The sequence below is a fragment of the Marmota marmota genome, unplaced genomic scaffold (genome assembly GCF_001458135.2).
Source record: "Marmota marmota marmota unplaced genomic scaffold, marMar, whole genome shotgun sequence".
NCBI classification, from domain to species: Eukaryota; Metazoa; Chordata; class Mammalia; order Rodentia; family Sciuridae; genus Marmota; species Marmota marmota.
The window spans coordinates 19,748,246-19,760,693 of record NW_026000037.1 but is presented as its reverse complement, the minus strand read 5'-3'; the positions used below and the strand labels follow the sequence as shown (position 1 = coordinate 19,760,693).

At 35.7% G+C, this 12,448-nt stretch overlaps 1 protein-coding gene across 1 annotated transcript in view; it reads right to left on the bottom strand.

The window, feature by feature from the left end:
* Cntnap5 (contactin associated protein family member 5) overlaps positions 1–12,448 on the bottom strand; it is a 790,323-nt gene that overhangs the window by 39,710 nt on the left and 738,165 nt on the right. The window contains exon 21 of the mRNA XM_048812122.1: positions 9,650–9,737. Coding sequence (XP_048668079.1) covers positions 9,650–9,737 — 88 coding nt within the window. The remainder of the gene's footprint in view (positions 1–9,649; positions 9,738–12,448) is intronic.

Here is a 12,448-nt window from a genome sequence, read left to right as displayed (position 1 = left end):
AGGTTACTACTGTATATATGTATATATATATATATATATATATATATATATATATATATATGAAATTATATATATAATATATAAAAATGTATATATAAAAATTTTTATATATATAATGTTTTATATAGTGCATATATAAAATTTTTTTAAACATATTGAACACTTAATATGTACCTGCCAATATTGTAGCAAGAAGAATAAAGCCATAAGTTCTTTGCAATTTTATGATTACCCCTTCTGAGAAGGGGAAAGTAATGATTGATATCTTCAAATACCAGATCAGATTTTATGATTTTTTTTGATACTAGGGATTGAACTCAGGGGCACTTTACCATTCAGCTACATCCCCATTCCTTTTTTATTTTATTAAATTATTTGGAGATTAGGGCCTCACTGAATTGCTGAGACTGACCTTGAACTTGGTATTCTCTTGCTTTAGTTTGCCAAGTTGCTGGGATTTTAAGTGTACACCACCAAGCCTGGCTTAGATTTTATAAATTTAAGCTCAGTTGACCTACTATGTATCAAACTGTTATAGACTACCAGCAGCTTTGGTCCTGAGAACTTAAGTTTAAATAACATCAGGTAGAGTTAGATGATCTTATTAGAAACTTAATATTGTCTGCTTCTACTATTTGCTTCTTTCAATAGGAGGCAAGAACACACATTGTTGCATCCATTCACTCCCTCATAGCAGGAAAGAAAGGGAAATCCAGTTTCATTATACAAGAATACAGAGGACATATTTTTTCTCCCCTATGGGACATACTTACTCTGAAACACAATGGGAAACAAATATCATTCTCAAAAGGAAAGGGTTGGATGAGGGAGCTTCTCGTATCTTTATCATCATCATCATCATCCTCCTTCAGTATTTTTCTTGCAATATATTTATTGAGATTTTAATATATGTTTAATATATGTTTAATATATGTTTCTACATTTTCATCTTATGCTTGTATTTTAATTGAGATAGCTGAAGTTCAGCAAATTAAGCAATTTGTTTAGTCACATTAGTCAATAGTGGACTTGGAGTATGAACCCAGGGCTGATTCCAAAGACTGACTTATAAGAAACATGCTACACCCTCTTCGTGACTAACGCCTCACTCTTCCTTTTCCTATAAACCCATTAAGTCTGAATAGACAAACATTTGATGCAGGAAAAGGCAATGTGTTCTCCTTGTAATTCCTCATGTTTTTCCTTAAAAAACAACTATGGCAGGGTTGATTGGGAATATGGAATCCGACTTACAGTGTCTGCCTTTCCCTGTCAGGTCTGCCACTACTTGGCTCGTGTCTTTGGGCAAGTCATCTATGACTCAACTTTCTCATCTGTAAAGTATAAGTAATGATAGTACCTATCTCCCTGGGTGGATGTGATCAAAAAGAAGTTAACCTAAAAACAAGCTTAGACCTGGCACAAAGCAATATATTATTAAATAACAATACCAATAATAACTACTCTGTTTTATTATAATCTTAGTATTAATGTATCATAAACTCTATGCCAGTATTAGTCTTCTTATTTGGTTATAGTGGGGAAAAAACCTAGTATTTATCCTTGGAGAACTTTCATATTCTTAATCATACCCTCATAATACTCCTTTGAGAAAAATAGTTTTTAAGTTAAGCAAGATTTATAGCAGAGATTTTTTACTTGTTCATTTGTTTCAGTATCAATATGGCCAACCACATTATGTGACCCATAGTAATGATCAATAACTTTGTTTGAAGACAATTAATTTGAACTTTGTATCAATAACAGTCATGCTCCGTACGTTCTGGTCAACCATACAAACCATCCTTTCCTAAAGCAGACAGGCAAAGATGGTAAGTCTGGCACTTCTTTGCAAGGCCACCCCTCTTAGAAATGGATTTGCAATTGCTCCACCTAGCTAAGGACATTCTGTATTTGGAAGCAACATATCGATACTTTTGCTTCACTCATTTTTTAACCTGTTAGTAACACAGAACAGACAAGTGAGGATATCAAATGAGTAACTCAAGGGCATGCTGTTCAGAGACTGTTTTTGCTCTTAGAAAAAAAACAGTCAACTTTTATAGAGCAGCCGAGTATGGAGGAGGCCTGTGCTTCTATCATGAAGTGATTCATTTAAGAAACAGAAATAAAATTGCATCTTAAATCAGAAGATAACATACCTTTCTGTTACATGAGGAGAAACTAAATCATCTATTGAGCTTCTCCATGGGGAAAATACAGTTCATTACTTTGAAAAGAAATAATAACAAAAATCCTATGTAACCCAGTTGCAATCCTTCATTGGTTATCTATAAAGTAGAAAATACAAGACACGTATATTGAGAAGTTGGGATAAATCCTGAAATATCATATTTCAGGATGTTTTTAAAACACACCATTTACTTCATGGTGCAGACAGTCAGATTACATTAAAGCATGTGAAGTATTTTATTACTCAGAAAAATGGTATCATTAAGAATTATTTGGACACAATGTAAAACAATTACACTATATTATAATCTAAGACACAGTCAGTAATTTGGGGATCTATTTATTTCCTAAGGATCCATATATGGCCATAAACAAAGCAAAATATTATTAAAGACACCTATATATTTAAATGAAATTATATTTTTGGAGTGTTATGGAACTACAAATGTGTTCAAAGGAAGTAGCACGCATTTCTCCAAGGAGTATCTCTAAACTGTTATGTTTTTCTATTGCACCACATTCACATTTTGACTGTTGCTGCACATAAGCACAATCCTTTCCCAAGATTATGCATAACTCTACCCTATTCCTATAACCTTGTCCCCTTTTATACTGCTTGAAAAAGACAGCAAAATGCAAATGAGAAAAGTTGTGATATTATTGGATTTTGGTTGTTGTTATTTTTTCCCCCTCTCACAGTCCACCTCTCTCCAGTAATGCATCTCAACTTCCTTTTGAGAAATAACCTGTCCTTGTTTTCAACAAAGGTGGCTAACACTGAGTCAACTTCTTCCCCTGTAGAACCGTAGCGGGAAGAGAATTCAGGCCCCTTATTCTATTGTTTCGAATATCTCAAACACCTGCACATTGTAACAGTCTGTGATTGTCAGTCAGCACAAATTGCTCTTCAAAAACTCAATCCCAGAACTTACTATCACTTTTAAAAATGAAAGGCTTTCTTTCCATATGGGATGCTGAACTGGTAGTATTTAAGACTGGAGTTGCTGATTGTTCTATTATGTACCACTAAAATCCTATCTGAGAATGAAACTCCACAAAGAGGTAAGCAGAGTCAAAGAAGGGAGTGGGAAACAGACAGATTGACAAGGAGTTGGATTATGAGGATACTGGAGCTTTTAACTTCAGCAGAATCATATGCCTTGAAACTCTCATTTTCATCAAAGCATGATAGGCTCTTTTTGCTGTCATTGTTTATGCTGGGAAGAACTTGATCTACCCTTGGGACAGTGCTAATTGACAGTGAATCATATTCACGTCTTCACAACTCACCATGTTTCAGAACTGCCCATTAAGAGCACATATCCTTAGAATTTACCTTTGTAGTTACTTTTCAGACACAATGGAAGTGAATCAGTTCTCTTTTATGTTCTTCAGTCTTTGATACTCAAAAACTGTTGAAACTAACATTTATTGAGTAAATACTGAATACCAAGTACTTTGAATATAAAATCTTATAGAATCCTTACAGAGTTCTATATATCCAATGAATTATGTTCTCATTTTACCAGTGGAGAAGTACAGAATAGATAAATGCATCAGAGTTGCATGACAGTAATTACGGGACAGAAAGAGATATCCACATCAGTTTGTCCCTACAAAACTGAACATCTTTCACTCTAATTTTATTTTTCAATTGAATATTGACTGGACCAGATTTGAATAATAAGAACACCCCAGCTGTGCACAAAATCAAAAAGGTATTAGAGTATAGTCTTCTCAAATGAGCAAGTTGAAGGCCACATCTTTTATTTATATGTATAAATTCTTCTGTGTTTTCTCATTTGGCAGTCATACCTTCCCTTCTGCAAGATACTTGGGAAAAGCTTTAATGGGAGAGCATTCAGGGTATTCATTCATTCAACAGTACTGTGATGCTGTGGAGGGCTTGAAGCTCAAATCTGAGGGTCTGGGAAGAATTAAACAACCCTGCTCTTCAATAGGTACAACTAGAACTCAAATCACCTTATCAGACCAAAAGCATACATAAGTGCTCACAGATTGCTTTGCAATTTTCTGATTAGATGGGTTTTATGTGGGTTGAAAAGGATTATTTTACAATTTCTATCTGGCTTTTTAGGATTGAGTGAATGTTGGAAGCTATGTGGGCAAACACCAATCAGAGCAGAAAATGTCTCTTATAATTGTAAGCTTTAACCTACCAAACTGGCATGTAGGCAAGGGATTAATAAACATTCAATGCATAAAGAAACAAAGCTATCAGCACGTCCTGAGTACAAATCCTATAGACATTAATCTATTCAGAATATGGTACGTATGGTTTAAACGCAGAATTATAATTATTTTCCACTTTCCACCTAATATTTAACTTGTTTCTATATTTTAATAAGTAACTATTTCCTAAATCTGCATACCAGCAAAAGGTCTCATATTATTTTCTCTTTCAGAAAAATAATAATGAATTCTGGAATTCTGAAATCCACCAAAAAAAGTGCTTATTTTTTACTTTACAATCATATTGAACAATACACTCTGCAGTAAAAGAAATCAGGTTTGGGGTTGTAATTCAATGGCATGATTAAAGTCATGGGACCAATCCCCAGGCATTACCCCCAACTACACCACCACCAAAAAATAAAAAAAATAAAAAAGAGAACAACACACAAAAACTAAAGAACTAAAAACAACAACAACAACAACAACAACAACAACAACAAAAAAAAAACATTCTTTTAGAAGCTTCAATGTTTTTGGATTCCAAAATCTGACTCTCCATGTTCCTGTGATAGGAACAAATTACACCTTAAAGACCTAAAAACAAAGATGTTACATTTTTCTTGAATCTGAGGAACACCCAATTTATACTTTCAAATAAAGTAAATTTCCAGAAACAAAAGATCTTTTCCAATTGGATGATTTCTGTAAATATATTCTCATATTCACCCCCCCCATGTTACTTTCTCTTAATCTCACTGACAGAGTTCATCAGAACCAAGTAATTCCCCTTGGAAGTAAAGGAATGTCAGTAACACCACCCCAACACACACATACACAAAGACCTTAGACTTAGCAATATTCGCATCTTCTTATAGACTATTACCAACATTCATAGAGAACCAACAATACAGTTTTGGCATAGATGATGGCCTCTGCTCTTTTCATGGACAAGTCTACCTCATAGGAATCCTCACAAAAGGAGCTTTTTTATATATCATATTTGAAGCACCAAGGCTGGTGCAGAATGATACTAAGTCACTGTCCTCTAGAATACTCTAGAATAGAGAATTGCTCTTTCCTCTTATGAGAAGAAAATAAACAAAGTTGGTTCTGTTTTACAGTGGAAAGCTATTAGTGGTTCTGAAGAAAACAGACAAATTTTCTATACATTTTTCTCTTAGTGTCTATAATGAAAAATGCTTGTAAATCCTTACTTTATAGTTGAAAATGTCCTACAAAGTAATTTTGTAAAATTACAGAGTGAGGTTGTATTTGGCATGTATTCTAGTTATCTGGTTCTATACCATTCCTTCCTATTCCCTCCCTATCCATTCTACTCTCTGGAGCATGGGTCTTGGTTCTTTTGCTTTCTAATGGTTCCAGAAATAACATTCCTCCTTAATAACGAGCCTCACATTCTGCTATAGAACTTTCACAGACCAAAAATGTCAAGCACCTTCATGACTCCAAATCTTCTTGTTGAATGGAAGTTTGGATGGGAAGGAAGTCCATTCATTTCTAGGCAGAGGGCTCCCACCCTACAACAATAATGACTTTTTTTTTTTAAGTTCTCTCTCAACTCTTTCCTGCTTGATGATCATCACAAAGTATCAGAAAAAAATACCAAGGTGTTAAATATGCAATACCTTGATTTAAAATTTCATTGTATTATTCTCATTGTGCATTTAACTTGATAGGTTGAAGGGTCCTAGGCTTGCAACACATAGTACCAAGATACATGGAGTGAAAAAAGGCGGGAGGTATTATTGAAGCTTCCCTTACAGCATCAGGCACTATGAAAAAGGTCTGAGCTTTGTGGTGAGAAAGTTAGATCTCTCCTATCATGGTTCTGCTGATTTGCTTGAAGTGAGGTCTCGATGGTCCAAAATATTCTTAGCATAGGACAATGTTAATAGATTGCACAATCAAAAATGTAATTCTCCTTCATTAAAACCAACACACATAATTTTAATGCCTTCCTGAGCTTCAGGAAGAAAAGAGAAATCCTGTGCATTTGAGTTTTTGATTTTTTTTTGAGAGACAGGAGAGTTAAACCAAGATAGTAAACCAAAACTAATATTAGCATTCCACTGAGGGAAAAAAAAAGAGTTGTATTGGAAAAGACTTGGAATTTCAAACTTTGTGCCTTTGAAAAGGGAAGATGTTGAAACCAAGACTTTGACATTCAACTTAAGAAAAACTGGATCAGAAAAAAAAATCATCTAATGTAATACGGGATAAAGTAAAATCCTGTCTAAATCTGGTGTGCTTGAAATTGAAAAACAAACAGAAACAACAAATCAAAAGGGTAACGAAATGATATATTGTATTAAAATTATCAATATATCTGCTGAAATTTTACCAAGAGGCTTGATTTCACTGAGATTTGAAACTCCAATTTATATTCCTCCTCTGTTCAGGAAATAAGAAATAAAAATAATAAGGAGAAACTGATAGCACCTGTTGGCACTTGGCATCATTAAAAAAAAACACAAACCTGACCTGTATGAAAGCTTCCCAATATTTTAGCATCCAGATTACTACGAGTTAATTTCTACTAAGTATGGACCAGTTCAAGTCTATGCATGCACACTTACACAGAGATAAAAGCAAGTAAAAGCAAGCTACCATGGAAGAGTGCTAGAAAGTAGCAAGTAACAGATTTAGACCCCAAGACCTTAGATACTGAAATTAGCAGAGTCAAAAGTTCAACAGCCATTAGTGAAATGTTTGAAGATAGGAAAAGTTGGAAACAGAGGAAATGAGCAAGGGCAAGAAATTATCTTAATGGATCCACATTTTAGCAAAAGAACAACACAACATGTTTCTTGAAGAAATTAAAGACATATTAATGAAAAATGACTTATCAAGTAGGTTAGAAGGCATTTGGTACACATGAAGGATCAATTATTTGAAGATAAAGCCAGTTTATTGTCCAGAATGCAAGCTACTGTGTCAAAGAGTAAAAATCATTATGAGAGGAAAATAAGAGATATGAGGACAGAATTAGAAAGTCAAAAGCATTATCCAATAGAGATCTAAAATAATCAAATAGAGAAAATGTTAAAGAAAATATTTGGTATGTTGAGAATTTTTAAAAACTCCTGGATAGATACAGATTAATAATACATATGAATTATTTACATAGGTGCATGTGAACTAAATAATATATTCAGGAAGCCTAACTGATCAAGTATGATGCTTAAAAATGTTAACAACCAGACATCTGATTATAGAACTATAGAAGACCAAAGAAAATGAGATGACCTTGAAAGTAGCTTAGTGTGGGTAGAGGTGGTTAGAGTACAAATTGACAGACATTTCAGCAGTAGCGACTGAAACCAGAAGACAAGGGTAAAGTGGTATGTTTGTGAATGTTTAAAACTGGCTGTTCAGGGGGAAGAGACACACAGCATCTTGGTATGCAGTGTTGTGATTTCCACAGTATGAGCACCCCCCAGTATCCACAATACAAGGTACCAATGTACCATTGTGACATCACTAATTGCAGAGCTGAAGAAAGATGTGTGTTATGTGCCTAATGTGAGCCAGGACTGTCTCCATCACAGCTCTGAACACTTTCTCAAAATCTGAGGAAAAAAATCTCCTTCAGTGTTGAATGGCATGTCTAGCAAAATTATCTTCTGAGAATGAAGGTGAAATGAAACGTTTTATTTTTCTTTTCCAGATAAAATTGACAGTCAAGGAACCTTGACACAGGAAAGAGATAATTGAATGGATTTATTTCAGAAAAAAGAAAATCAAATCTGGTAGAAAGTAAAAAGTTCTGAGACACAGGAAGGAATTGGAAATAAAAAGCTAGTGACAGTGTTAGTAAATAAAAATATAAACAGTATCTACAGAAAATATAATAATTAGGAGGGGGAAATAGGATAAGACACAAACAACAGTATATCCAGAATTTTCTTACTATTGATTGGTTCATTTAGCTGTCACTTGGGAAACTAAAACCGATGTTTTCTAGACTTAATACACTTAAGTTTCTGGATCCACATTTTGTCCTGGAAATTATATACTCTTTCTCAGTTTAGAAGGCCAGTGAAATAGGAATCATTTCCCTTCTCTATCAATTCTTTCACTGTTGAGCAGTTATGGTAGCATGGGGCACACTCTGCAGCCATTTTTCCAAGACCTCCTGTCTCTTGCAAGTTGATATGCTGTACTGTAGCCACTGTGGCTTCTGGACTCTTGCTCTCAACAGTAGGTAATAAACAACTCCCCATAGCTCTGTGTTACTCCAATCAGAACTGCTAAGGAGTCATTCCAAAAGGGTCTCAGAAAAATCCACACTAAATTCCAACACAATTTCATAAGAAGCAAGTTTCTTGTGTTAAGTTTATTCCCCCTTAAAATGCCTAAACTTATCAGTGTTTTCTGCACTGCATTATGACTGATAGAGTAACAAAGAGCATGAGAGAATCATAAGAAAAATTGACCAATAGAATATAAAGAGGCAGAAAAAGCTCCCGCTATACTAGTAACCACAAAACATGAAATGATCAGCACTTGCCAATATAAAAAGCAGAGATGGCCAGATGGATTTAAAAAATCAAAATTCCACTGAATATTCTTCATCAGGTCATATACAGGACTTAAAGAAAAGGAAAGGTTGAAAGGAAAAGGCAATAAAAGACCAGCCAAACAATAACCAATGAAAAGCTATAATACCTGTGTTATTAATAGACAAAATAAATTGAATATCAAAAGACATAAAGTTAAAAGAGATAATAATCTCTCTATTTAAGTGTGATAAATGCTCAGTTCATCAAAAAGATATAAAAATTTCAACTTTGCATGTATGTACTAAATACCTTTATATAGAAAATGAAAATCCACAAAACTTGCAGTAGGAAAAAAAATCCACTATTAGATCCCAATCCCTTTTCAATAGTCCAATTTCTTTAGCTCATGTCTTTAAGTAAAAATCAAGGAAATCAAAGGAAAAAAAAACTTAAGTGCAAACTTTCAAATAAAATTATTTAAAAATTCTATTATCTATTTCAATTACTTTACCAATCTACCTCTTTCAAGTTTCTATAGAGGAGAAATAAATCCAATTCTCCACTACTGCCATACATGCATCTTAGAATTTTATGTATCAGAAATTTTAGTCCTAGATCTTTGATATAAAGGGAGCAAAAGCTCCAGATATGAATTGCTAAAATTCAAAATAAATATTATTTTTTATTAGTTTATTTTGATACATCATATTGCAAAGATGCAGAGTAGAACAACAGACCTGTGACTTTACCCAGGACAAGTGACCTTATCGTCCTGAACTCCACTGCTGGGGAGAAGTTGTAAGTGAGCCGGAACTGCTGGTCCATCTGTTTGAAAACAAAAACAAAGGTCCATCAGCCAAGATCCTCAGGAAAAGGGCATAAAAGACACTCATCTGAACTCCCCTAGGATCTTCTCTCGGGAGACAAGAGAATGTTTTCAATAGTTTTCCCATAATTCATGTAAAATATCCCTTTCTTCTTTGTGAAATATTGGTTTTCACAGACATCTTCTCCCCAGAAATTTTAGAGCTTTTGACAGGTATTTATCTTCCTTTTGAAGTTTTCTCACCAAATTCTTTGCTATAAACAAGTAAAGAAAACTGCTGAGGAACTTTCTGTACAGTATTAACACTGAATGGGAACAGGCAGTCATTTCCTATTGCTCTCCACTTCTCCCCTTTTTCCTCAGGGCCACCAATGGTCTCCTTTCTGCCCTAATTCTGACCTGGTCTCATCCAGGTGTGAATTGAGGGATGTCCTGGGAAACGACTGGAGTTTGACAAAACATTTTGGCTGCAGGAGGAGAGGCTAACTGAGCAGATGCCAGGGACATAATTGGAAGATCACCCTTCCTTTTCAGGACTGAGCAAAAGTCACTTCTGAGGTTTGCTAGGACTTCATTTCTAGGGTATTTAGGAATGCTTCCTTGCCTCAATTGCTAATTCAAGGGCCACCTGTTTGTTCCCCTCCTCCTGGTTCCTAGGCAGCACTCCCCATCCATTGCCACACTTTTTTTGGACTAGTCAAGTCCAACCTGTTTCTTCCAGACTCTACTCTTATGTCCATATAATGCTACCCATAGAAAGACTCCTTGTTATCTTGTAGGTCACCTGTAAAAAGAGAAGACTAAGAATCTCCTGGACTATGTGACTGCCTTTGCACAGCTCGGGGAGCAGTATACATGTCTACTCACAGTGATCCTTCTCTGTAACTTCTTAGTCCTGAGGCAGTTTCTGCCAATTACTGGCTATGAGCTACGGTACATGACCATATGCTTTATTACCATTTTGTGAATGAAATTGTTCTGTAAAAATATTTGCAATTTATCAAACAATGGTATATATGAGACATGATAACAGATACTTCCAAATTATTTCTCTCTGGAATACTATGAATTAGCTATTATTATCTCCATGTTAGAGATGGACGTCACAGAGATCAATGACTTGATCATCTTTAAGAGGGCCACCCACAGATGATATCATCTCTAGTTTACTTGTCATACCTCAATAAATATTTGAGAGATTTGTAAATGAACACTGTATCCATTTCTGAATCTCTAGTGTACACTTTGAACAAATAATTGAAATCTATGTATGCCAGACTATAGGGACCCCATAAATCCACCTCATCCAGAATATTTTTGTGGATTGGTAAGATTAGCTGCCTTCTTTTCCATTCTTATCATGACTTTTTCTATTTCTAACCTTGCATTTAATATATTGCAGTATAATGATCTTGCTCTCTCTCAGTCTCCCTACACTAACTTATTGGCTCTTTGAGGGCTCAGATCCCATATATCCACATGTATTTTGTAGGTCATAGCACAGCAATTGGCAAAGTTTGCAGCATTACACAGAACATCCTGTATTACTTCCCCTTCTAGCTGGTGGGCTATGAAGTTTATTATAAAACAAGAGTATCTCTAGTGACCCCCATACCTTTAGCTACAACACAAGGTATTCAGTACTCTTGGTCCCCATCCTTCATCTGTTTAATGCTCATGGGTTTGGATTCAGCTCTTGACCCAGAGGAGTTTTCTTCCTATCCTAATGTAGCAGTTTTTCCTGCCTCTTTTTACTCTTTTTTTAGGGGGGCTTCCCTTCCCAGCAGGACACAAGATAATTTGCTGCCCAGGTAGCAGAAAGGCTAAAGTGAACCACAATGTCCTGCCATGTAATGGGTAATAGCAGGATTTTCAGAACTGTAGGCTGAGTTTAGATTCCTCTGGTGTCTGCTCTTCACCTCCTCACCAGGCCCCAGAGGGCTAGTATCTATAAGCAATTCCCAGGACAATGACCCTCTGCTCAAATGCCACACATGGAAGAACCAATTGTTCAAGTACCGGAGTCATTCCTATCCTACTGTTTCTCTGCCTGCTCCTTAGCACTTTAACCAGATGACGAATGAAGGAGAGAAGTGGGTAAGTGATACTCAAAGAGGCTTTTAGTGAAATGAGTGTCTGTAAAAGGTGGGAGAGGAAGTGGGCTGACTCAAAGCATTCTTCGCATTACTAATGCGCTGTGGATGCCTTGGGGGATGGTTCCCATCTTGGCATAGAGGAAGGGCACCTGCACATTGGTACTGTGTGTTAGTCAGCTTTCTGTTAGAGTGACCAAAATACCTGAGAAGAATAACTTGGATGAGAAAAATTTTGTTTTGGCTCACAGTTTCATAGGTTCAGTATATGGTTGGCTAGTTCCAAGGCAGAAGCATTGTGGAGGAAGATAGAGGAAAGCTGTCGGTTCATGGCAGCCAAGAACGAGAGAGTGGAAAGTGCCAGGGAGAGACACAGTTGAAGCCACTCCTCCAGTGACCTACTTCCTCTATCCATGTCCCACCTGCATATAATCATCTCCCAGTTGTCCATTCAACTACCAATGCATTAACCCAACAAAGGGATCAATTCACTTGTGATATCAGTGCCCCCATTTTTGCCCAAAACCTACAATGTGTATCCTGCTTTTAAAACCATGAGCTTTGGCAGAGGATATTCCAGATTCAAACCATAATACTGGTTGAGGTATTGGATTACC